Source organism: Loxodonta africana, chromosome 19 (genome assembly GCF_030014295.1).
Source record: "Loxodonta africana isolate mLoxAfr1 chromosome 19, mLoxAfr1.hap2, whole genome shotgun sequence".
Taxonomy (NCBI): domain Eukaryota; kingdom Metazoa; phylum Chordata; class Mammalia; order Proboscidea; family Elephantidae; genus Loxodonta; species Loxodonta africana.
Window position 1 is genome coordinate 19,893,034 of NC_087360.1, and position 27,632 is coordinate 19,920,665.

The 27,632-nt window shown below is 46.0% G+C and overlaps 1 protein-coding gene across 4 annotated transcripts in view; it reads right to left on the reverse strand.

Annotated features, from left to right (window-relative positions):
• KCTD10 (potassium channel tetramerization domain containing 10) overlaps positions 1-27,632 on the reverse strand; it is a 45,053-nt gene that overhangs the window by 5,265 nt on the left and 12,156 nt on the right. For 3 of the 4 annotated variants that reach the window (XM_010598906.3, XM_064272336.1, XM_064272337.1), the window contains 5 exons: positions 27,213-27,426; positions 8,593-8,762; positions 5,638-5,727; positions 5,260-5,312; positions 3,786-3,981 (listed from right to left, as the gene is read on the reverse strand). In XM_010598906.3, the coding sequence (XP_010597208.1) occupies positions 3,786-3,981; positions 5,260-5,312; positions 5,638-5,727; positions 8,593-8,762; positions 27,213-27,426 (723 nt within the window). The remainder of the gene's footprint in view (positions 1-3,785; positions 3,982-5,259; positions 5,313-5,637; positions 5,728-8,592; positions 8,763-27,212; positions 27,427-27,632) is intronic. The other variant, XM_003419360.3, reaches the window with a different exon arrangement.

Consider the following 27,632-nt stretch of genomic DNA (forward strand, 5'->3'; position numbering starts at 1 on the left):
TTACACTTTAATTTTAACAAGCCACTCCTTTTCCAATTTAGAGACAGTTAAATGATGTTTAAAAGAATTAGCAAAGCACTTAGAATGCCGTGCCAGGGGAGGTATGACACAATGCAAAACTAACAAATGCAACATTTGCAGTTACTTCCGACAGCAAAACATGTCAGCAACACAGCACAGCTCCCAGAGGTCTGGGCTAGATGAAGGAAGGAGGCCGCTGTTCCCAACACCAACTCTCGAGAAAGCCGAAGTCACAGACTTCCGCAGGAGAAAGCAAGAAGCCCTTAGGGGCAAGATGGCAGAGCGACAGGAGACGTGGAGAGAGGCCCTGGCTCTGCCACAAACCAGCTGCACAAACACAAGTACAGGTTCCTTCTGGAACCCCTTTACTCATCTATAAATGGGTGGGATCAGACCACATGGTCCCTAAATCCCTTTGCTCTGAAAATAAGAAGTTCTACATCAGTTGGCACAACATAGTTCATAAAGACAACGTTCTACTTCCTGCTTTGGTGAGTAGTGTCTGGGGTCCTGAAAGCTTGCGAGTGGCCATCTAAGATACAACTATTGGTCTTTTCCAGTCTGGAGCAAAGAGAGTGAAAAAAGCAAAGACTCAAAGGAGCAGTGAGTCCAAAGGACTAATGGACCACATGAACCACAGCCTACCGGACCCCAAGACCAGAAGAACGAGATGGTGCCTGGCTACCACTACCGACTGCTGACTGGGATCACAACAGAGGGTCCCAGACAGAGCAGGAGGAAAACGTAGAAAAAAAAAATCAAACCCACAAAAAAGGCCAGACTTATTGCTCTGACTGAAACTGGAGGAACCCCCGAGACTACGGCTCTAAGACACGCTTCTGAAACTGAAGCCATTCCCGGAGACCACCTTCTAGCCAAAGAATAGACAAGCCCATAAAATAGACAATAACAAACCGAGAAGAACGTGCTCCTTAGAACAGTCAATCAGGTGAGACGGAAGGCAACGAGGAGCCCAGAGCGGAAATGGGGAGAATGCTGACACATTGTGGGGAATAAAGCCAAGGTCATGAAATACTTCATATACAAACTACTGATTGGGAATCTAATTTACTCTGTAAACTTTCACCTAAAGCACAATTAAAAATAATTTAAAAAGTCATAAGTCTTAATATTTTAAAGCTTAGTCAATCTGATGATTATATCCTTTTAGTATCTGAGGGCAGAGGCAACCCATGTATATAAAAAGCCATGGCAAAACATGGGTCCAGTTATGGAAGGAAAAAAATCGCAGGAACACTACCGTGAACTAACATGGCAAGGGGAGCAAACGATTCTGGTCCCCCTGTTCTCTTTGAAAGAAAAAACTAACCTCAGTGCTTTTCTCCTTTTGGCTACCTTAAAACAACATATATCTTTTAGGATGTGTTCTGGATACTTACAGATGAAATGCACCCTGTACCTGTTTCGGAGAGGAGGGCAGGTAGAGATGAGTAGGAGTGGGCATAAGCTAAGGCCACCAAAGCTGGGAGATCACTGTACTACCCTCCCTGCTTCTGTATGTGATTTACATCTTCAATCAGAAGTTAAAAAATACAGACAGACTCTGGTTTCTACTTTGCGGTCTGCTATTTTCTCTTTCTGCTGCTGGGGCCGGCTCCACAGTCACACAGAACTGGGTCTCCTAGAGCTGCAGTCACCTACACACTGTAGAGAGTGACCTGTTGTTAGCTGCCATCAAGTCAATGCATGAACATTTGCCCGTGGCAGACCTACTGCATGTCCCTGGTGATCAGATTTCCCTTAGATAGGTTGAGAAGGAAATGACAGAGTGTATGGTATGATAAAAACAAACAAACAAAGCCTACTTGCAGAGCCCAAGGAGGGCAGGCAAGCAAGCTAAGACCTAAAGGAAGTAAACTGTAGTTAGCAGGCCCAGATCTCTAGCTGCAGTTTGTGATGTAAAGCAGATGTCTATGGTGTGATCTAGCTTTGCAGAATGGCAGGAGAGAGGTCAAGTCTATTGGGCTTGGAGAGGTACAGTGCAGTTAATTTTGTGTGATAGGGTAACTGTGACCCACTAAGGGCATTGGTCAATTTTGCCTTAAAAGAGAGCCAATTCCAGAGTACAGAGGACCACCAAGGAAGGAAGAGGCCTGGCAGCAGGAGGTGGTACAGTGGGCTTCCCGGCCCACAGAGAGAAAAAGCTGAGTGCCCTTAGGCAGAGACTGAGGGCCAGGAAGAGGCATACCTGTGAGCACAGCTGGGGAGAGGCTGTCCTGATGGAAGAACCGTATCCCGAGTGTTCCTGGGCCTGAATTGTAACTGTTACTTCCCCCAATAAACCCCACAATCATGAGCATGGTCTTTGAGTTCTATGTGGCCACTGCAATAAGTTATTGAGCCCAACAGAGAAGCAGAGAGTGCTGTGTGAGGGATGGTTGGTGTCAGAATTAGTAAAGACAGTGGAGAAAGGAGTCTTGTTTGGCCTCCGCCTCACTGGAGTCAACCTTGCAGTGTTGATCATGGTTCTCCTTCCCCCTTGTGGGGTTGAAGGAGGTCAGACACTGCTCCCAAACTGTTTTTACAAGAAGATACGGAAAAAAATGGACCCACAGAGTCCAGATCAGTGAAGGAGTCAAGTGTGCTCAGAAGGAAGCCAACAAGATCGGAAGCTAAGGAGTGCCAAAAGGGCCTAGTGAGGGTGGAGGGCAGCGCTAGGTCAGTGGGTAAGAGACGGGAGACAGCTGGCAAGTAAGTAGGTCATGACAGAAAGCCAAGGTCAAGATCTTGCAGGTAACACTATTCCTCTGATGAAGGGCACCAGGTGGGACAATGCCGGTGGAAAACAAGTGTTGGGTCGAGGAGGCAAGGAACAGCCCAGGAAGTGTCGGAAGGATCACAGGTGATGGACAGAGAACATGCTGGCAGCATGGTACGCATGCCATAAGGATACGTCTGAATTAATATTATGGCAAAGGAACTCAGGTATACTGATTCTGTCTGTACTTGCTCAGTATAAGAAGGGAAAAAACATTTTGTTTCTCCAAGATCTACATTTGGATCTTTCCAGAGCTCAAAAGATAATATTTATTTTAACAATGAAGCAAGGAAACTGTGAGGCAAGGGAATTATTTTTAAAGGCTTTTCCTCTTCAAGTTTATCTTCCACTGCCCGTCCATCTGTTATACCCTGGTGGCTTGCATGCTGCTGTGATGCTGGAAGCAACATCACCAGTATTTCAAATACAAGCAGGGTCACCAATGGTGGACAGGTTTCAGCTGAGCGTCCAGACTAAGACAGACTAGGAAGAAAGACCCAGCAATTTACTTCCAAAAATCAGCCAGTGAAAACCCTCCGGACCACAACAGAACACTGTCCAATATAGTGCTGGAGGATGAGCTCCCTAGATTAAAAAAAAAACAAACCCATTGCTGTCAAGTCGATTCCGACTCATAGTGACCCTACAGGACAGAGTAGAACTGCCCCACAGGGTTTCTAATCAGCGGCTGGTAGATTCGAACTACCAACCTTTCTGGTTAGCAGCCATAGCTCTTAACCACTGTGCCACCAGGGCTCCCCTAGATTAAAAGGCACTCAAAATACACAGTGGCCGCAACGACGGACTCAAACATACCGACAATTGTGAAGACAACACCACGTTTCGTTCTGTAGTACGTGGGGTTGCCATGAGTCACAGCCAACTCGACAGCAACTAACAAGTTTCTGTTGTTGAAGTGGAAAGAGAAGTTGTCCAAGTACATACTCCAGGACAGCCATTCAGAACTGTCCTTCAACGCACTTACCTTGGTCTGTTTCTTCTCAGTGGCATAGACAATGGAGGTGCAACAGACTTCAGCAATCTTGCGGCCCTGACCGTAAAAGGACCAGCAGCAGATTTCATCCCCGATCACATCCTTTATGAATAGGACCCTCCCGTTAAAGCGCAGAGACAGCTTATCAAACAGTTCGATGTTTTTCAACATATTGTCGTCAGAATTACTGTAAAAAAGCATTTGATAAGATGAGCAACATGCTGGTAGTAACTACGTGCTTCTACGTGCAGGCCCCCTGCAAACTCACAACAATCCCGTGAGAAAGGCACTGCAGCCCTCACTGCTCAGAGAAGGCAAGTGAGGATCAGGAAGTGAAGTAATTGCCTGAAGCCAAAAACTAATAAATGGCAAAGAAGGGTCTCCAAAACAATGACCACTCTGGCTCCTAAGCCCATGTTTCAACTCCGCATACTAGGGTGCCTGCCAATAACATGGAGTCTCTTCCTAGAACAGTAGATGGGGAACATGGAGCAGAGAGGCCCACTTAGCCACACGAACAGACAGAACAGAACTGCCCAAGGGAAACTTTTTATCCCAGAGCCAGTTTATGGGTCTTGAGTAATCTCATAAGTCCCCCTATCCAGCTCCCCACCCACAAGTTCTTAATTCAGAGCCACATACTCCCAAGAGCCAAAAGGCCTTCTAGAAACCCACACAGACTACTGGTGGGAATGTAAAAATGGTGCAGTCACTTTGGAAACAGTCAGGCAGTTCCTCAAAGAATTAAACACAGAGTTACCATATGACACAGCAATTTCACTCCTGAGTATATACCCAAGAGAAATGAAAACTTCTGTCTACACAAAAACTTGTATAGGCATGTTCAAAGCAGCATTTCATAATAGCCAAACAGTAGAAACAGCACCAGTGTCCACTGACTAGATAAGGGATAAATAGAAATTGGTATATTCAGACAACGGAATATTATTCAGCCATGGAAAAGGAATGAAGTACCAATTCAAGCTACAACATGGATGAACACTGAAAACATTATGCTGAATGAAATAAGCTAATACAAAAGGCCACATACCATCTGATTCCATTTATATCAAATGTCCAGAGCAAGCAAACCCATATGGAGACAGAAAGAATATTCATGGTCGCCTAGGGATTGGGGGGGATTGCCTACAGAAATGGGGAACGGCTACCAGTGGGTACAGGGCTTCTTTCTGGGGTAACCAAAGTGTTCTACAATTAGATAGTGGCAATAGTTGTGCAATTCTGAATATACTTAAAAACTACTGAACTGTGCATTTTAAAAGGGTAAATTTTTATGGTATGTGGAATAGAGCTTAATAAAGATACATACATCAATATATTGTAATAAATATATATAAATAAAGGCATTCCAGAGGTGCAGGGGGGCCACGCCTTTGCTGAAGGGAGCAAGAGCTGGGCCTGGCTGGCATGGGTGGGGGTTTGCTAATGAGTGCAGGCACCTTACCTGGTATACGAGTATTTGTTGTTACTTCTGTTGTACAGCAACTTCACGGCGGGCTGTAGGTTGTTTTAAAACAGGAAGAAGAGGGTTAATTGGCATGCAGGCACAGTGAACCACTGGCTTCCTGTAGGGCTGGGACCCTGCCATGAGGCAGAAGATGACGACGAGCTAGCTCACCTTGTTGGGCTGGTTACATGGTTGGAGCACAGGCTGCATGACCCAGTACTGGGGTGAACAAAGATTACCTACAGCTTCCTGTTCTCACCCCCTTCTCAGGCCTTGCCGAGGCAACTCCACAAGTTTTTATTTCAAAACTTATTCAGAAGAATCTCCATCATTTCTGGTAGCAAAAGAAATCCCACGAGGGTGCCTCCAACGTACCTTATTTGAAGTTGCGATAAGTTTTTGTTCCTCCTTGGATGAGGTGATGACAGGAACTTTGCAGAAAGGCTCGTATGTGTCTTTGTTCTGCTGGAACAAAACATGCTTTCAGCCTGGGAGGCCTGCCCAGCATCACCTTTTTTAAGCCGGCCTTCAGGGAAAAGAAAAGGCTGGCGTGGGGAGATGGGGCCGTCACGGCTGGGAAGAGAGAAGGGTTCTTACCACCAACAAATCAGGATGGGGAAGGCCAGGAGTTGAGATTTCCACTAAGTCTGCTCTCTGGCTAGGGCCGTGAGGTACCACAGTGCTCATAACAACGATGACACGTTTTCCACAGCCTAGGAAGCCACTCAAAAATAAACCCTAAACACGGTAGATGACTTGATCAAAAGCTCCTAAAAACCCCACTACAACCACAGCAGAGGACTAAAAAGGGCATATGCCCATAAGCAATAGAAGAACAGGACGAGAAGCATCAGCAGACATTAAGAGGTCAAAAATTCGAGGCTGGAGAACAGGTCAGAGCTGACGAGAGAGAACCACAGAGATGGAGAAAGCTGAAACCTAACTGGGCAGATGAGAACGCACCCTGGAGGAGCTCGGGAACAGGAGGCACAGGGCGCCCCCGGGGACCAGTGGGGATGGGGTGAGGGCAGAGGATGGTCCGAGTGAGACCCTCAGACCCATCCCCTTCCCTGCCCTGGCAGAAGAAAAGTACACTGCCCTGGAAAGGTTTGCACAGTAGAGGACAGAGCCGAGTGGCTATTCTGACAAGAGGGGGATCTAGTGAACGTCTATACAGCAATTGGTGAGACCTCTCCCCACCACAACACCCAAAATGCAGCCAGCCAGGCTTAAACCCACCACAAAGAAAGCAAAGGATTCTCCTATGGGGAACTGAGTTGCCCCCAAAAAGCCCCAGAGTCTGACATCTGGGGTTCCCTACTGAAAAAGTAAGGCTTGTCATCCAACAACGAAGCCCAATGGACAACAAGGGCCACCCGTGTACATGAAGCGTTTCAGAGCCTTACTCTTAAATTTCAGCAGAAAGCCAAAGGTCATCAGATTATATACGTGGGAAGCCTCTAAAATGTGAGGCCAAAATCAAAACGAAAACAGAAAATGTATGGGAAGGACTCAGATAACGAAAGGAGCAGAAGGAAACTTCAAACACCATCTTCAGACAAAGAAGAGAAGGTACTGTGTTCTATGAAACAAGATCAGCATGCTATGTAAGAAAGGGCATTCAGAGAACAAGCCAAAGCTCTTGGAAGGTAGAAATATGATAGCAGAAATGAAAGATTCAAAGAACAGTCGAAGAAGCGCCTCTGAGAAAGTTAGAACAGAAAGATGAAGTGACAGAAACTGGGAGGAAAGAAAATTAGATTCTGTCAGGCCTGGAGGTTTAACCCCAGACTAACAGAAACTGCAGCGAGCGAACCCAGAGAGCACATCTCCCAGACGAGGCTGAAACTCAGAGAATTCCTGATGTGTCTAAACGTACCAGCAGGAGATTTACCTTTCTACTGGAGAATGTGTGGCTGATTTAGTGATATGTCCTTAGAAAACCAATCCCTGGAGAAGGACATAATGCTTGACAAAGCAGAGGGTCAGCAACAAAAAGACCCCCAACGCAATGGACTGACACAGTGGCTGCGACAATGGGCTCAAACACAAGAACAACTGTGAGGATGGTGTGGGACCGGGCAGCATGTAGTTTTGTTGTACGTGGGGTCACTATGAGTCACAGCTGACTTGGCGGCACCTAACAACAACTTAGAAAACCAAGCAAACAAAGTAATGAAGCAATCATTAGCTCTGGCAAAACTGAAAAGGTATACAAGAAAGAAAATAATCATTGTAGACTCTAGCCCAAATGTCACGTTATTTACACATCAGAATGCAAACCCTGAGTACTGATTTCACCAAACTATGAGAAACTACACTGGGAGAATGGGAGAGCGAATACGTGTATGTAAGTCTGGCAGTGGTTGGGGTGGTGGTAGTGGCTGAGCGAAATTCTAATTTTCTATAATAATGCTAATAGATAAATGTGAAAAACTGAAAAGTCAGTAAATAGCAGCATAAATAAGTTACGTAAAAATACGCTAACAGTAGAAACTGCCTCGAGAAGTGAGGTTGCCGCAGGAAGGTGGGGAGAAGGGGCACAGTGGTACTTTGGACATCAACCCTGCGGTATTATTTAACCTCTTAAATGTCGTACAAGCATTACTTTAATAAACATAAAACGAAGTGAAGATAAAGTCACTGCTGCGTTAGATTTACGAGCTGCAGGCTCTCGGGGTACAGGCGGTGTGTGGGCACAACAGTTTCTTGAGGAACCAGGCACTGTGGGCACTGCTGCAGTAGAAGGCCAGACACAGATGTGTAACTCAGGGGAGGCACAAACAAGAGCCTGACACACACATATCAGAGTCCTATGACAACCCTAAGGGGCTCTCCTGATTCTTTGACATGTGGGGACTTCGCCTAAGTAAATGGACTATATTTATCACTTGACTTGACCCAAACAGTCCTGCCCCAGGCTCCAGACTAGTGTCTCAGGTCCAGCTGAGGTATGAAGGGTATCTTTGGAGATTATACTGTTTTCGCAACAATGACTCATGGAAAGAATGTAAACTTTCCCAAGAAAAGGCCATAAAACTGATCAAGTTTTACACTCCATGGCTGACTACTAAAGGGTTGCAATGTACCCAGGAGATGACCCACCACTAGAGGGACTGAAATTGTCAGGGAGAGGTTAGGTGACTGAAGCACTGCAGAGAAGCCTCTCAGGGTTCAACTCTGACCAAAGGGGAGAAGCTCCAGGGTTAACTCATTGACTCTTACATCTCAGTGAGATAAGAACTGCTCCCATTTTGCAGACAGGGAAAATGAGGAAGACTGGTGGGCGTGGTGCTCCACCCCCACGTGGAAAGAAAGGGAGATGCCTACTTGTAGGGCTGCCTGGCACTCTTCCACCAGGCCCTGGACCAGGTAGTACTTGGCCTCTGCCAGCAGCTCCTCGATCTCCCGGCGGCTTTCAGGCAGGGGGACTGCCCCGTCACGAAGGTAGTTGAGTATCGTACCAAAGTGCTTCCCACACCGGTCAATGAGGATCCAGCCTGCAATGGAAGGAGGAGGAGGGAGGGGCTGAGTCATGTGGGCACTCCTCTCTTGGGAGGCGCTGAGCAGAAGTGGGTGTCTCTTGGGTCCCACCACCTACAGGTGAGAGCAGAGACTCAAAGGCAGTTGTGGCCTACTCACCAGCAAAGGGCTGACTAGGTCCTATCCCAGGCAGCACTGCCACACCTCTAGCCTGCTGGCTGGAGACAATGACAACCCTGGACTCCTTGGTCTTAGGTTCTCTGGACACCAGGGCCTCTGAGACCTAAAAGCATGTTTCTGAAGTACCCCAAAAATCCCGTAGGCGAAAGGAGAGACTGGAAGGGCTGACTCATTAGGGGGAGAGCAAGTGGGAGTACGGAGTAAGGTGTATATAAACTTATATGTGACAGTCTGACTTGATTTGTAAATGTTCACTTGAAGCTCAATAAAAGTTAATAAAAAAAAAAACCTTATTAGAAGGGACTGGACAACGGGTTGGAGAGAAATGCTGATGAAGAGTGAGCTACTTGTATCAGGTGGACACTTGAGACTGTGTTGGCATCTCCTGTCTGGAGGGGAGACAGGAGGGTAGAGAGGGTTAGAAATTGGCAAAATTGTCATGAAAGGAGAGATTGGAAGGGCTGACTCATTAGGGGGAGAGTAAGTGGGAGCATGGAGAAAAGTGTATATAAGCTTATATGTGACAGATTGACTTGATTTGTAAACGTTCACTTAAAGCTCAATAAAAATTATTAAAAAAAAAAAAAATCCCGTAGGCATTGTGCTGGAAGTCCTAGCCAGAGCAATTAGGCTAGATAAAGAGATAAAGGGCATCCAGATTGGTAAGGAAGAAGTAAAAGTATCTCTATTTGCAGACGACATGATCTTATACACAGAAAACCCTAAGGAATCCTCCAGAAAACTACTGAAACTAATAGAAGAGTTCATCAGAGTATCAGGATACAAGATAAACATACAAAAACCAGTTGGATTCCTCTATACCAACAAAAAGAACATCGAAGAGAAAATCACCAAATCAATGCCATTTACAGTGGCCCCAGGAAGATAAAATACTTAGGAATAAATCTTACCAGAGATGTAAAAGACTACAGTACACTTCTGCAAGAAACCAAAAGAGACCTACATAAGTGGAAGAACATACCTTGCTCATGGATAGGAAGACTTAACATTATAAAAATGTCTATTCTACCAAAAGCGATCTATACATTTAATGCAATTCGATCCAAATCCCAAGGACATTCTTTAATGAGATGGAGAAACAAATCACCAATTTCATATGGAAGGGAAGAGGCGCTGGATAAATAAGGCATTACTGAAAAAGAAGAACAAAGTGGGAGGCCTTACTTTACCTGATTTTAGAACCTATTATACCGCCACAGTAGTCAAAACAGCCTGGTACTGGTACAACAACAGATACATGGACCAATGGAACAGAATTGAGAATCCAGACATAAATGTATCCACATATAAGCAGTTGATATTTGACAAAGGCCCCAAAACAGTTAAATGGGAAAAAGACAGCCTTTTTAACAAGTGGTGCTGGCATAACTGGATATCCATCTGCAAAAAAGTGAAACAAGACCCATACTTCACTCCATGCACAAAAACTAATTCAAAATGGATCAAAGACCTAAATATAAAATCTAAAACGACAAAGATCATGGAAGAAAAAATAGGGACAACATTAGGAGCCCTAATACATGGCATAAACAGTATAGAAAACATTATAAAGAACATAAAAGAAAAACTATGTAACTGGGAGCTCCTAAAAATCAAACACCTATGCTCATCCAAAGACTTCACCAAAAGAGTAAAAAGACTACCTACAGACTGGGAAAAAGTTTTTAGCTATGGCATTTCTGATCAGCGCCTGATCTCTAAAATCTACATGATACTGCAAAAACTCAACTGCAAAAAGACAAATAACCCTATTAAAAAACGGGCAAAAGATATGAATAGACACTTCACTAAAGAAGACATTCAGGTAGCTAACAGATATATGAGGAAATGTTCACGATATTAGCCATTAGAGAAATGCAGATCAAAACTATAATAAGATTTCACCTCACTCCAGCAAGGCTGGCATTAACCCAAAACACACAAAATAATAGATGTTGGAGAGGCTGTGGAGAGATTGGAACACTTCCACACTGGTGGTGGGAATGTCAAATGGTACAACCACTCTGGAAATCAATTTGGCGCTTCCTTAAAAAGTTAGAAATAGAACTACCATACAATCCAGCAATCCCACTCCTTGGAATATATCCTAGAGAAATAAGAGCCTTTACACGAACAGATATATGCACACCCATGTTTACTGCAGCACTGTTTACGATAGCAAAAACATGGATGCAACCAAGGTGCCCATCAATGGATGAATGGATAAATAAATTATGGTATATTCACACAGTGGAATACTACGCATCGATAAAGAACAGTGAAGAATCTGTGAAACATTTCACGACATGGAGGAAGCTGGAAGGCATTATGCTGAGGACAAATATTGTATAAGACCACTATTATAAGACCTTGAGAAACAGTTTAAACTGAGAAGAAAACATTCTTTTGTGGTTACAAGAGGGGGGAGGGAGGGAGGGGGAGGGAGGGAGGGGGGAGGGAGGGGGGAGGGAGGGGGAAGGGAGGGAGGGGGGAGGGGGAGGGAGGGGGAAGGGAGGGAGGGGGGAGGGGGAGGGAGGGGGAGGGAGGGGGAGGGAGGGGGGAGGGAGGAAGGGAGGGTGGGAGAGGGGTATTCGCTAATTAGATGGTAGATAAGAACTACTTTAGGTGAAGGGAAAGACAGCATACAATACAGGGGAGGTCAGCACAATTGGACTAAACTAAAAGCAAAGAAGTTTCCTGAATAAACCGAATGCTTTGAAGGCCAGCGTGGCAGAGGTCTGGGGACCAAGGTTTCAGGGGACATTTAAGTCAATTGGCATAATAAAATCTATTAACAAAACATTCTACATCCCACTTTGAAGAGTGGCGTCTGGGTCTTGAACGCTGGCGAGCAGCCATCTAAGACGCATCGATTGGTCTCAACCCACCTGGATCAAAGGAGAATGAAGAACACCAAGGGTGCAAGGTGACTGCGAGACAGAGAGACAGAAAGGGCCACATGAACCAGCAACTACATCATCCTGAGACCAGAAGAACAAGATGGTGCCCGGCCACAACCGATGACTGCCCTGACAGGGAACACAACGGAGAACCCCTGAGGGAGAGGGAGAGCAGTGGGATGCAGACCCAAATTCTCATAAGACCAGACTTAATGGTCTGACTGAGACTAGAAGGACCCAGTGGTCATGGCCCCCAGACCGTCTGTTGCCTCAGGACAGGAACCATTCCCGAAGTCAACTCTTTAGACATGGATTGGACTGGACAATGGGTTGGAGAGGGATGCTGGTGAGGAGTGAGCTTCTTGGATCAGGTGGACACTTGAGACTATGTTGGCATCTCCTGCCTGGAGGGGAGATTAGAGGGTGGAGGGGGTTAGAAGCTGGCGAAAAGGACACGAAAAGATAAGAGTGGAGGGAGAAAGCAGGCTGTCTCATTAGGGAGAGAGTAATTGGGAACGTGTAGCAAGGTGTATATGGGTTTTTGTGTGAGAGACTGACTTGATTTGTGAACTTTCACTTAAAGCACAATAAAAATTATCTTAAAAAAAAAAAAAATCCCATAGGCAAGAACATCCCAAGAAGGGCCCAAAGCACCCACACTCAGATAAAACAGGTGCAAATGACTACCTCCCAACCATAACAGAAAGGCTTATGGAGTAAAAATATCTACTCCCTCTTTCCACAATGCTTTGTCCAGACTCTCAAGCAGTGGGGCCATTTCTAAGGAAGCTTACTGGTTAGTGATGCCAACTGGGATAAAACAGTGAATGAGACGGACTCTGCCCTCAAGCAGTTCAGTCTAATATGGGGAGAAGGAACTTGCTTTATTAGATATGTGAAAATGCAACAACTGCTGACCAGGACTAGCATGGTGAAAACTTCTTAGGGGTGGGTGCCAGGAAGGCTACCCTCTCGGCCTCTCAATGTCCTCGCTGAGTTTGTCACTGGCCTGATAGTCCACCATTAGAGATCTAGTCCTGTGGGTTCTGAAACTCCTCTACTGAAATGCGAATACCCTTGAGAATGGTATTTGGAGGATAGGAAACAGAACTGGAGCCTGAAAGAGAAGGGGGCACAGAAAGGGAGGCAGGAATGGAGCAAAGACCAACTCTCTTGATAGAAAATGTGAAGGACTAGAAAGAAGCCAACCACGCAGGTAAGTCCCAGACTTCTTTACCAGCTGGGCAACCCAAGGTGAGGGGCTTCACCGAGTCTCCTGTCCCATTTTACCCATGAGAACATACCAGTGTACAGGGTGCTAGGAGGTTTAACCAGGCACCAGAAATTTTATGCCCCCACTTCCCATTCCCCTTTGCTCACAGCCGGGAGAGGGCAAAAAAAAAAAAAAAAAAAAAAAAACCACTACCATGAAGCAGATTCTGACTCATGGGGACGCCACACGTTACATACAGAGTAGAACTGTCCCCTAGGGTTTTTTTCTCGGCTGTCATCTTTACGGGAAGCAGGTCACCAAGCCACACTTCCACTCATAACACCAAAGTGCTTTGCCGTGAGTCATCCTCAGACCCCCAGGCCCTGGAAGAGCAGCAGAGTCAACAAAAACCAAGGGCAGCAAAAAAGTCTTTCCCTTATTCCCAGAGTCACAAGTCACCACCTCCCCCACTCCTCACTCCTCAAGTCCAGCACCTCCAAAGTGTCTTCTCATACATTTGGGGCACTACTTAGTATTCTTTACAACAGTCATCAGGAGTTTGGTAACAAGGGCATTTCCTACTCCCCTTCTGAAACTATTTCTGTGTCTGTGGTTCCTGGGCCTTTTGTTAGAGGTCTGGCCTCATCCCTCCAGAGCCTTCCACTTTATACCTCCCTACTGCTATGGTTTCCTGAGTATAGCAGGAAGAAAAATCCCCAATCAGGGGCAAAAGTAATGCAAATGTGTAGCCTGGAATTAAACCCTAGCTTCCAGGAAGGAAAAGTCTTCAGAGGTTTGGTAACTCGTATCACTTCTGACAGTGACCTTCTGGATTTTCTTTCTCCCCCATTCCTTTCTCCTTTATGCTTGGAGCCCAGCTACCATTACCAAATGTACTGAGCAAGGACTCAACAGATGGGTCCTGATCAAAAGGTGGGAAAATATAGAACAGAATTTGAAATTCCTATGGAATCCAGACTTACTGAACCCACTGAGACCCAAAACTACTGCCAAGATAATCTTTAAACCTTGAATCAAAACTATCCCCAGAAGTCATCTTTAAAAAAACAACATTTTAGCTCAATTAGCAAAAAATGTTTGCCTTGAGCATCACGCTTCTTTAAAGAATTTTCAATATGAGATCAAATTGACAACAGTAACTCTAAAACATAGAAGAGAAGTTTAGGGGGCAGTGAGTCTAAGTTGATGGTGATGAAATAATCTGGGTAGAAACGGCAAGAATGATGACACAATGTGAAGAAGGTAGCCAATGTCACTGAATTGTACATGTAGAAACTGTTGAATGGGTGTATGTTTTGCCATGTATATATTTTCACCAAAAAGGAAATAAACAGTATAAAGTAATAGATGTATCTCCATATCCATTAGGCTGCTTTCAGGCAAACTCCGATACCTGCAGGGGCCGAGGGCGAGCAGCCTAAATGAGTGCAAGGGGGCTGGGCTGAGAAGGGCGGCTGATGGAGAGCGTGCATGTGCCTGCCCTGCAGCGGTCAGGCTCCTCAGCCCCAGCCAAGGTGGCCACGCATGACTGTGGGCCCAGCGCTGCTTAGTCTCCGATTTGTCAAGTGAAGCCCGAAATCCAGATTTCTGTATGGTAAACTGACAAAATAAGATTTTTATGTGGTAAGCTAATCTAAAAAACTGTCTTTAACCCATCACAGGACAAATACAATACATTTGCTGGCTGAACTGGGCCTCTGTATTAACTTGGATCATGCTCTTTCCTTCCCAAGAGCTGACAGACTACGTTATCTTCCCAAGAATTCTTTTATAGGGAAGCTCATTCCCCTGCTATCTTCCACAGATGAGAACAGAGACTCACAGAGGTTGTTACATCCCGAAGTGGGGCGAGCAGGACTAGACCACGAAGTACAAGTAAGGAACTTGTGGGAAAACTCCTTTTACCAGAATTGAGAAGAAAACCAGGAGCCCACTCTTTAAGAGAAGAAAACGTCCACATTCGGGAAAAGCAAGGGCCCCTGAAACCAATTATCCCAGTGACAGCCCAGAGTTTCCATAAACAACTGTGACACTGGGCTCCGGCTCAAGAATGCCATCAGGAAATACTTGAGGCGAAGGAATCATACTTTGGACAAATAAGGGCAAAGGAGCCAGGCGTGCTGTCCATGAGGTTTCAATTAGCATTCTAATTTTAAAATATTTTAGTTGCAGGAATCTATCTCTTTGAAACGGTCGGCTCAAATGCCTACCAGGTAGAAAAGCAAACGGAAGCCAGACAGTTCCTTAGTTGTGGCAGTGTCCTTTCTGCTACCTTGAGACACATGGGCTCTTCAGGAGGGCTACAGGGAGCCCTGGTGGCATAGTGCTTAAGAGACTGGTGGTTAACCAAAACACTGGCAGTTCGAATCCACCAGCTGGTTCCTTGGAAACCTTATAGGGCAGTTCTACTCTGTCCTATAGGGTCACTAGGAATCGGAATCAACTCGATGGCAATGGGTTTTTTTGTTTTGTTGTTTTTTTAAACAGGGCAGCCAAAGAGCCCTGGTGGCACAAACAGTTAAGTGCTAAGCCGCTAACCAAAAGACTGGCAGTTCAAACCCACCCGGCAGCTCTGAGGAAGGAAGACCTAACGATCCGCTTCCAGAAAGACTACAGCCTAAAACCCCCAGGAGGCAGTTCTACTCTGTTACATGGGGTTGCTATGAGTAGAAATCAACTCAACAGCACCTAACAACAACTGGGCAGTCTGGGATCCGATGGCCCATGAGACTGGAGCAGCAGAGCAGACGAGGCACAGACTGGGGGTGCTCTGAGCTGGGCACTAGGATTCCTGAAGGGAAGCGGCAGGGTGGTGAAGAGTGGAGCTGTTCCTATCCGAGGTGATAAAAAGTTTTCAAAGCAAAGCATGGTGATGGTCACGCAGCACTGTGAAGGTAACTAATGTCACCAAATTATACACTAAAAAATGGTTAAAACGGCAAATTTTATGTTATATATATTTTACCACAATAAAGTGTTTTTAAAGTTCTAAAAAAAGAAATACAGGATGCAGTTCTATGCTCAGCTGGCAATGGGTCTGAAACCCAGCTCTGCTCCTTGCTGGATGACATCAGATGCTACACTTGACCTTTGTCCTTTAAAAACGGGAGCTCCAAGGGCAGGCGTAAAGATAAGCTGGGAGAACGCACAGAATGCACTTAGCGCAATGCTCAGCCTCTCAGCAGCACTCAAAAAGTCTTGACGGTGAGCAGTTCATGCATCTCACCATTATCGTTTGACCCTAAGGAGGGAGTCTATGTGGCTTTCGGGGTACCTCAGGAGGAGGCACCTCTGGGGGTCAAGGGCATTGGTTTCACTTCCTTCCAGATCTCTTCACCCCCACTGTGCCACTTCCTGCTTCCTCTCCCAAGGATGTCCCTACTCTCCTTTCCCATCCCCACCTCCTCCGGGATGGGGCGGGGGGGTTCATTGACCTCTCCTCGCCATCCTAAGGGAGGTACACTCTGTGTTTTTGTGGTTCCCAAACTTGCCTGATCATAAAAAAATCACCTGGGATACTGTTATAAATTCAGATTCCAGGAACCTGCCTCATCCCTGAATCGGAATCTTCAGATCAGGATTTTTCAACCTTGGCACTACCGACACTTTAGATGGGGTAGTTTTCTGTTGTGGGGGGCTGTCCTGTGCATGGTAAGATGCTCAGTAGCACCCCTTGGTCTCTACTCACGAGATGCCACTAGCACTCCCTGCCCCACCGCCTGCCAAATTGTGATAACCACAAATGCCCCCAGACATTGCCAAATGTGCCCTGGAGGGTAAAAATTGTCAGAGGCTGAGCACGAGCAAAACAGGTTAAAAACCTAAATGTAAAAAAATATATATAAAAACTTGGAGGTATCAAAGGACAACGTTCAAAAACGCTAAGTCGAACTGGGAGAAGATATTCACATTAGAACCAAAAAGAAACAGGACTTAGAATACGTACTTCTACAAAGCAATAAGATAAAGAAAAAATAAAAGAAATTGTGTAAAAAAGATACAGCCAGGCAGCTAAGAGATGAAATCCAAATGCCAATAAACATAAAAAAAAAATCATTCCTTTCCCGTCTCAACCCACCTGGAGCAAAGGAGAATGAAGAACACCAAGGACACAAGGTAATTATGAGCCCAAGAGACAGAAAGGGCCACATAAACAAACCAGAGACTACATCAGCCTGAGACCAGAAGAACTAGATGGTGCCCGGCTACAACCGATGGCTGCCCTGACAGGGAACACAACAGAGAACCTCTGAGGGAGCAGGAGAGCAGCAGGATGCAGACCTCAGATTCTCATAAAAAGACCAAACTTAATGGTCTGGCTGAGACTAGAAGGACTCTGGAGGTCACGGTCCCCAGACCTTCTGTTAGCCCAAGACACGAACCATTCCCAGAGCCAACTCTTCGGACAGGGATTGGACTGGAATATGGGACAGAGAATGATTCTGATAAGGAGTCGGCTTCTTGGATCAAGTAGACACATGAGAGTATGTGGGCAGCTCCTGCCTGGAGGGGAGATGAGAGGGTGGAGGGGGTGGGAAACTGGCCAAATGGACACAAAAATAGAGTGGAGAGGAGTGTGCTGTCTCACTGGGGGGAGAGCAACTAGGAGCATATAGAAAAGTGTACATAAATTTTGGTATGAGAGACTGACTTGGTTTGTAAACTTTCACTTAAAGCACAATTTAAAAAAAGACAAAAAAAAATTATATTCTTTAAAAAAAAAAAAAAACATTCATTCCCATCAAGATCAGGAAGAAGACAGGGATGGTCTCTCTCCCCACTGCTACTCAGCATCATTCTGGAAGTCCTAGCCAGAGCAATTAGGCTAGAAAAAAAATAAAAGGTAGCCAAATCAGGAAGGAGGAAGTAAAACGAACCCTTTGTGCAGATGACATGATTCTATACATAGAAAACCCCAAAGGTTCCACAAGAAAGCCATCAGAACTCATAATTGAATTCAGCAAAACAGCAGGGTACCAAGTCAACACACAAAAATCAGGTGAGTTTCTATACACCAGCAATAGGCAGGCTGACAAAGATATAAAGGAAGCATTACCATTTACAATAGCATCTAAAAAACAGAATAAAGTACCTAAGGATAAACTTTACCAGGAAGGTGAAAGCCTTGTATGCAGAAAACTATAAATATTACTAAAAGAAATCAAAGGCCTAAACATATGGAAGGACATTCCATGTTCATGGATTGGAAGGCTCAATATAATTAAGATGTCCATACTACCCAAAGCCATCTATAGACTAAATGCAATCTATTGAAATTCCAACAGACTTCTTCGCATAAATGGAAAAGCCAAGTCTCAAATCTATATGGAATGGCAAGGGACCCTGACCAGCTAAAGCAATCTTGAAGGAGGACAAAGTAGGAGTAATCACACTTGCCAATTTCAAAACATGCTACAAAGCTACAGCAATTAAAACAGCCTGGTACTGGTATGATAACAAACACATAGACCAATGGAATAGAACTGAGAGTCCAGAACTAAATCCATACATCTATGGTGAACTAATTTTCGCCAAGGGTGCTAGGTCCATTCAATGGGAAAGGAAGAGTCTCTTCAATAAACAGTGCTGGGAAAACTGGATTTCCACATGCGGGTGAATGTATCAGGATCCATGCCTCACAATATACAAAAAAAACAATTCAAAATGGATCAAGGACCTAAACGTAAAAACTAAAACCATAAAATTCTTGGAAGAAAATGTAGGGGTGAGGCTGTGAGACCTAGTGTTCAACAACAGATTATCAGATCCGTTATCAAAAGCTCAAGCAAGACAAAATAGATGAGACTTCATAAAAATTAACTACTGTTGTACATCAAAGGACTTTATCAACAAAGTGAAAAAGACAAGCTACAGATGGGAGAAGATTTTCAGAAACGATGTATTAGATAAGGGCCTGGTATCCGAAATACATATAAAACCTCTACCACGTAACAACAAAAACACAGCCCAATCACAAAATGGGCAAGGGACTTCAACAGACAGTTCAAAGAGGATATTTAGAAGGCCAACAAGCACACGAAAAGATGCTCAGTCATTGCTGACCATTAAACTAAACCAACCCCATTGCCGTGCAGTCAATTCCAACTCATAGCGAACCTACAGGACACAGAAGAACTGCCCCATTGGGCTTCCAAGGCGTGGCTGGTGGATTCAAGCTGCCGACCTTTGGTTAGCAGCCATGTACTTAAGACATGCAAATTAAAACCACAATGAGATATATCACCTTACCCCTATTAGAATGGCAATGATTAAAAAAAAAAAGAGAACAAGTGTTATCAAGATCATGCAGAAACTAGAACACTCAACCATTGCTGGAGGGAATGTAAAATGGTGCAGCCACTGCAAAAACAGTTCAAAAAATTGAACATAGGATTACAATACGACCAAGCAATCCCAACCCTACGTATATAACCAGAAGCAGGGAAGGCAGAAATGCAAACAGAAACCTGTACACCAGTGTTCACTGAAGCACTATTCAAAAGAGCCAAAAGGTGGAAAAAGCCAAAATGTCCATCAAAAGATGAATGGATAAATAAAATGTAGTATATACATACTGCACTGCAGTAAATTCCTTTAATATGGCCCTTCTAGCCATGGTCTTGTGACTCCCACAAAATGACTGGGTGGACTATGCAAATAAGGTGCTTGTGGCCCACCAGGATGATTGGACACCTGCTAATAATGCAAAAAAGGTACGTGGAGCCTTTGCAGGGGGTGGGGACCGTACAAATAAGGTGCTTGTGGAACCCCTGTAGGGGACTGGTCAGTTTTGCCATCCCACTAGCCTTGAAGGGAGCCAACTCCCACAGCTACAGGGAAGCTCACTACCATCAATAAGAGGAGCAAGGAGCACATCCTGTGGACTCAGGGTCCCTGTGCTGAGAACCTCCCAGACCCAGGACAGAGAGAGCTGTAACACTGGAGACAGCGCAAGACAGTGCAAAGTGGCAGCAGACCAGGAGACTGGTGTGAAATGGCACAGTGGAAGCCCCATGGCCTACAGAGCAAAGCAGCTATAGTGGGCGTGCCAACCCAGAAAGCAAAAGAGCTGGGGCGCCTTTGGACAGAAGGCTTGCTAGCAGAGTAGGGTGCCTCCAGGCACTTATCAGTGGAGCTTACATTGTAACACTTGCCTGAGGCAGGGCAGAGCCCAGGCCCAAGTGGGGGGCAGAGGCTGAGAATGCAGGGTCCAGGCGGAGAGAAGGACCTGGCAGCAGCAGCCCAGAAACTGTCCTGATCAAAGAACTGTATCCTGAGTTGTTCCTGTTACCTCCAAGTTGATCCTGATTCTGAACTATAACCATTACTTCCCTAATAAACCCCGTAATTGTGAGTATGGCCTTTGAGTTCTGCGTGGCCACTGCAATGAATTATCGAACCCAGCAGAGAAATAAAGAATGTTGTGGGAGGGACAGCTGGTGTCACAATTGGTAAAAAGGTTGGAGAGTAGAGGTATGTCTGAGCTCCACCTCACAGGAATCAGCTTTGGGCTGATGCTGACGGTGCGTCTCTCCTCCTTCCTCCTGAAGTTAGATGAAGTCTGTCGCCTCGTCATTTTTACACATACGATAGAACAGTACTCAGCCATAAAGAGAAACAACTCCTGATACATGCCACAGCATGGATGAACCTTGAAAACATTATGCTGAGTGAAAACAAGTCAGGAGCATAAGGACAAATACTGTATGATCTCACTTGTACGAAATAAGCAAATACATAACCCAACCCACTCCCACTGCCGTCAAGTCGATTTCTGACTCATAGCGACCCTCTAGGACAGAGTAGAACCACCCCGTAGAGTTTCCAAGGAGCGCCTGGTGGATTTGAACTGCCGACCTCTTGGTTAGCAGCTGTAGCACTTAACCACTACACCACCAGGGTTTCCAAGCAAATACATATCGAAAACCAAAAATTAATAGTGGTTACCAGGGGTGAGAAGAAGGGGGCAAGGGGGAGCTTTTGCTTAGGGTACAGTGAGTTTAGGCCGATGGTGGAATAGCCTGGAAAAGAACAGCAAGAACGGTAGTACAACTTGAAGAATGTAATCAATCTCACGGAACTGTACATGTAGAAATTGTTGAATTGGTATATGTTTTGTTGTGTATATTTTCACCACAATTTAAAAAAAATTATTTTTTATTAAAAAAAATCCTAATGCCCAGGCCGAACACTGGTCGATTATATCCCACTTTCTGCTATGGGTGCGAGGTCATCAGTATTTAAGCTTCACAGGTGACCCAAATCACAGGTAAGCTTGGGAACCACTGACTGACACTAACGTTAGCCTAATAGTTAACTCTGGAAGGAAGAGACGGAAACAGAAAGGCTCCATCAAGTAACGTTCTATTCCTTTGCTGAATGGTGGCCCATAAGGCCCATAGGAGTTTGTTATATTAGTTACAATTTAAAAACTCTCAAGATATTTCAGGATTTTAAAAGTGTGCAATGTAATTTAAGACAAGGCCCGGGGGTCTCAAGGAAGCCCCCAGGTACTGCAGTTTTCCCGTATATTAAACTGACTTCCCTACTGGTTTCCTAGGGAGAGTGCACTGACAGTGAGATTCACGACTCTGTTCTTTACAGTTTATGCACTCTCGAACTTCAACAGCATTCCCAAAAGATCAGAACCATATAAGGGGGGAACGTACTGTGCCAAGCAACAGGGATGGAACAAACAACTGCAGGCGAGTATAAACGGGGCTCTGACTACGAAAGGTGCTATGTGGCGATGGGGACAAGGGCTCCGGAAACAGTTCTAGCACCGTCAGAAAAGAACCTTTCTGGATGTTACATATTGAATTATGTCCCCCCGAAACATATGATGGAATCCTAACCCCTACACCTGTGGAAGAGCCCTGATGGCACAGTGGTTAAGTACTCTCCTGCAAACCAACAGTTCAGCAGTTCAAACCCACCAGCTGCTCTGCAGGAGAAAGATGTGGCAGTCAGCTTCCATAAAGATTTACAGCCTTGGAAACCCTATGAGGCAGTTCTGCTCTGTCCTACAGGGTTGCTAAGAGTCTGAATCCACTGGATAATGGCAGTGAGTTTTTTATACCTACAGATGTAATAGAAACTCTGGTGGCATAGTGGTTAAGTGCTATGGCGGCTAACCAAGAGGTTAGCAGTTCGAATCCACCAGGAGCTCCTTGGAAACTCTATGGGGCAGTTCTACTCTGCCCTATAGGGTCCCTATGAGTCGGAATCAACTTGAGGGCAGCGGGTTTGGTTTTTTGTTTTTTGTGTTTTTTGTTTGTTTGTTTATGGATGTAATCCCATTTGGGAGTATGGTTTTCCTTGTTATGTTAATGAAGTCTTATCAGTGGAGGGTGTGTCCTAAGCCTAATCTCTTCTGAGTTATAAGGGCAGCTTAGCCACAGAGGCAAGCAAGCACAAAAGGGGAAAGGTAGATGCCACGTGAAGATTCCCAAGGAACTGAGGAACGCTGAGCAGAATGCTGCCAGAGAAGCTGAGACAAGGATTTTCCCCAGAACGGGCAGACAGAGAGCCTTCTCCTAGAGGTGGTTCCCTGAATTTGGACTTCTAGCTTCCTGAATGTGAGAAAATTAATTTCTGTCTGTTAAAGCCACCACTTGTGGTACTTCCGTTACAGCAGCACCAGCTAACTAAGACTCTGGGGAAGAGGCTGTGGAAGAGGCTGAGAGAGGCCTGCTCACTGCCAGTGGCCTCACCTTCTCAGAAAGCCACCCCTGTCGGGGTAACATGGAACTGCGGCACCCTCATCCCGAAGGGCCCAGGCCAGTGACTTCTCCCAACATACTGCTAAGACCTGCTTCTCCACAGAACCTCAGCAGCGCTTTTCCCTCCCGTCCCCACACCCTGTCCCCAAGCAGATGGGCAGGAATAATTCATAGTTACACCATTTACTGAGTTTTCTCAATGTACCAGGCTCTGCATCAAGTGATTTCTAATGTCCTAATTTACTCTTGATAATAACTCTGCAAAGCATTTCCACTTGCAATTTAAAGTTGAGGAAACAGGCTCAAAGAAAAAGTCACTTGCCACACTACTTGTAAATGGCAAATGATCCAAAAGAAGCATAGTGCCTGACACAGAGAAAGACCTCCATAAATGTTAGTGGTGACTGTTACCACGTGGCAGAGCCAGGATGCAAGCCCAGGTCTGTCTGACCCTGACGCCCATGTTCTCTGTTTTGGAGCTACATGAACAGGGTACAAACCTCAAACAGGCAGAAGGGCATGGAGTGAAAAGGGAGAGGCTTTTTTTTTTTTTTAATTTTTATTGTGCTTAAGTGAAAGTTTACACATCAAGTCAGACTCTCATACAAAAATTTATGAACACCTTGCTATATACTCCTAATAGCTCTCCTTCTAATGAGACAGCATGCTCCTTCCCTCCACTCTCTCTTTTCGTGTCCGTTCAGCCAGCTTCTGACCCTCTCTGCCCTTTCAATTCCCCTCCAGACAGGAGATGTCAACATAGTCTCACGTGTCTACTTGATCCACGAGGCTCATTCTTCCCCCGGTATCATTTTCTATCCCACAGTCCAGTCCAATCCCAGTCTGAAAAGTTGGCTTTGGGAGTGGTTCCTGTCTTGGGCTAACAGAAGGTCTGGGGACCATTACCTCCAGAGTCCTTCTGGTCTCAGTCAGACCATTAAGTCTGGTCTCTTTATGAGAATCTGAGGTTTGTATCCCGCTGCTCTCCTGCTCCCTCAGGGGTTCTCTGTTGTGTTAAGGGAGAGGCTCTTGCCCACCCTGAACCCCAGGTCCCCTTCCAAGAAGCAGCCAGTTTCTCAGGCATCCTTTTAGAGATTTCTAGCAATAGGACATATACTGTTCTGGACCTTCAAAGTCTCTGCTATTTACCCACCAGGCTGTTCTGCTGGACTCACTTGCCCGGCTGGGGGCACCTGGCATTTCTGCCTGTTTGTACCAAATTAAGGAGGTCCCTGGGTGGCACAAACGGTTTGAGCTTGACCACTAATTGAAAGGTTGGTAGTTCGAACTCACCCAGAGGCACCACGGAAGAAAGGCTTGGTTATGTGCTTCCAGAAGAATTGCAGCCAAGTAAGCCCTGGTGCTCAGTGGTTAAGAGCTTGACTGCTAACCAGTTTGAATCCATCAGCTGCTCCTTGGAAACCTTATGGGGTAGTTCTTCTCTGTCCTATAGGGTTGCTGTGAGTTAGAACTGACTCAGCAGCAATGGGTTTTTTTCCTTTTAAACCCTATGGAGCTCAGTATCACTCTGTAATACATACGATTGCCATAAGTTGGAAATGACGCAATGGCAATGGGTTATTAATTGGTAGCGTATTTTACTGCAGCTGGCAGGCTTCCACCCTGAGGACTGGGGTGAAGCTGTAAGATTCTAAAACTCCATACCAATTTTTTGACCCAAGAGTATACTTGAGGCAACATCTAGGTTACAGGTCAGTCTGTGCAGTATACCCCACAAGGGCCAACAGGGTTGCTCTGCCTGGCAGAGTGGCTGGTTAGAAGAAACCCTGATAAGACAGCCCAGGCCTTCACACGGCCCTGAAACGGCTTCAGCACAGAGCTGGTGGCTGAACCATAAGGCTGCCCCCTCAGGCAATCTGACCTAGGAGCTGGGTGCACATCAAACCACAGACAGCAGAAAGTAAAAGCAGGGACCCAAGTTCAATGGCTTCCCCTTTTCCAGCTCTCTAGCTTTTGAAAAAAGCATTTCATTTCGCTGAGATGCACTTTTCTTGCTTATCAAATTTAACAACAGTACCTACCCTTCAAAGGGTTATACCCTGATGCTGCCGAGTTGATTCTGACTCATAGCAACCCTACAGGACAGAGGAGAACTGCCCCACAGGGTTTCCATGGAGCTGTTGACCTTTTAGTTCGCAGCCAAGCTCCTAACCACTGCACCACCAGGGCCGCATTCAAAGGGTTATGACGAGGATTCAGTAGCGTCTGTATGATGCCACACTCTGAGCTTTTCAGCAGTGATCACGATACTAAGGAGGCTGTTCTGTCCTATGGCTGTGAATACAACCCTGGGCTGGGAGTGCCAACACTGCACTGCTCTCCCCAGACACGTGAGCTTTTCCCAGGACATCCCTTAGCCGGCTTCAGGACACGCAAGCAGTCCCAATGGTACCATTTGCACATTTCTCCCAGTGTATACCTGGGGAGTGGGGTGCTGAGGACTCTTTTGCATTAGACCAGGGAGGGGAGGGGAGAGGTGTTGAGGACTCTTGTGTTAGACCAGGGAGAGGGTGAGGGCTTTCAAGAAACAGAGGTTTCCACCTGGCTTTCAAAGCTGCTTAGCTGCTGTTCCTGAGCCCAGCTAGAGGCTGGGCAGGGTGGAAGAAAAACCACAATAATCCTGGGTTCTCAGATAAAGTCTGTTTCCTAATCCCAGGTTCTCAGATAAGGCCTGTTTCCTTGTGCAGCAGGAGTGCTATTGTCTTGATTTCCACAGAGACTCTCAGGCAAGGCTGGGTGTGGCACAGAAAATGAGATCTGACCACTCATAAAAAGCTCACTATGTTCTGGGTGAGACGGAGATGACAGCTCTGGGCGCCAATCTCACTGTACTGTGGCTGGGCCAGAAACCCGAGTTCACAGGAAGCCCAGGGAAGCTGAGATCTCAAGCCCTGCAGCCTGGCATTCTCCCGGAACACACGGAGGGAAACACCCTAACTAGAGGGCAGCCCCAACTTCTAACTCTTTCAGGATCAGGGAATGAACTGTGCCACACCAGGCTCCAAAAAACCCAAGCCGTCGAAGTCAATTCTGACTCACGGTAATCCTACAGGACAGGGCAGAACTGCCCCATAGGCTTTCCAAGGCTGTACATCCTTATGGAAGCAGACTGCCACCATCTATCTCCCGTGGAGCAGCTAGTGAGTTCGAACCACCGACCTTTCAGTTAGCAGCCAAGCACTTAACCACTCCCCCGCCAGGGCTCCTTACACCAGGCCCAGAACCCCCAATTCTGCCTAATTCTGTCAACATCCCCAGAAAGGCAGAGGCATCAGCACAGAAGGCCAAGTCTCAGAAAGAGGTACTGTAGGGTCAAGCCAAGCTGTGAACTGGCCTGGCTTCAAGCAACTTCAGTTAAGGACTGAAGGATGGGCTATTTTTAAACTTCATGGGACCTGCCCTGTAAACCCAGGCACGTTAAGGGCATATCCCTTTGCCAGGTGTTCTCTGGTTGTTTCTGGTGAGTAGGAAGTAGTTATGGAAAGACCACTTCAAACAATTTGCCTTTCACTAACATGCCTTTGGAGTCGTGGTGGTTCAATGCTTAAGAGCTATGGCTGTTAACCAAAATGTTAGCAGTTCAAATTCACCAGCCACTCCTTGGAAACCTTATGGGGCAGTTCTACTCTATCCTATAGCATCGCTATGAGTCAGAACCAACTCAACGGCAGTGGGTTTGGGTTTGGTTTTAACATGTCTTTACACCAAAAAAAAAAAAAAAAGCACTGAATATACACGCACTGAATACTTCCTACGCACCAACGACCCTGTGAGACAGGTATCAAATTATCCTCATGTTAACAGATGAGGAAACTGAGACATCAAAAGGTTAAGCAACTTGGTCAGGATCAGCAGATACTAAATGGGGTGCTGGGGCTCAAGTCCAGTCTGTGTGTCCTTGTCAGGATTCCATCCTAGGAGGACCAAGGTGCAGAGAAATTGCTTAGGCTCTATCAGGCCTGAATTTCACCCTCAAGTCACAGAATCTAACAGAGAGAAGTGGAAAGGAACCAACTAGGTCAACTAATCCAGCTTTCATTTTACAGATAACTAAGCTGAGACCTGGAATGTCGAAGAGACTTTGTCAAAGTCACACCACAAATCAACAAAGTCAAGACTACAAGAGTCCTTGTCCAGCGACTCTTGCTCATCTTCACACATCAGCTGAAATTGACACCTGCTCAGGGAAGTCCCCCCTTACTGCCCACCCGCCAGACTACACGTGTTACACACTCTCAGGGCTCTGTGTACACTGAGCACAGCTGGAGCTCCATACCTGTGAGTATAATTGCTCACTCGACCCTTGTCATCCGAACTAGGCATAAGTCCTCCACCACAATCATGTCCCCAGCCCCTGGCTCAGTGCCAAATGCACGACTGAAGGCAGGTGCCTGGTGAGGGTGGGCTTACCTTCACTGTCGGTGAGCACCTCCATGCGTCCGCTAAACATAGCCTTCAGCATGGTGTCCTGCTTGGTCAGCGTCTGCATGGTGGTGTAGTAGAGGGCCCCTCCCACGTTCAGCTTCACGTACTTGGAGCTGGGGCTCGTGCCCTTGAAGGAAGTGGTGCGGGTAGCAGCCGCCGGCACCGCTGAGCTCACCACGCTTTCTCCTGACATCTCTTCCTGCCAATGGAGAAGAGACAGGATCATGACACAAGGCCTGGTTCACCCCTCTCCCTCCACCCATGGGCTGAACCTGGCCCACAGATGTGCTTTGCTTGGTCCACATCCAGACTGCATTTAAAACTTAAAGTTTATTCCCCAAGTTGACAACTCTGGTGATTTCACAGAAAAACCTGGATTTCTGGGTTTTCTTAAAATCAGACATC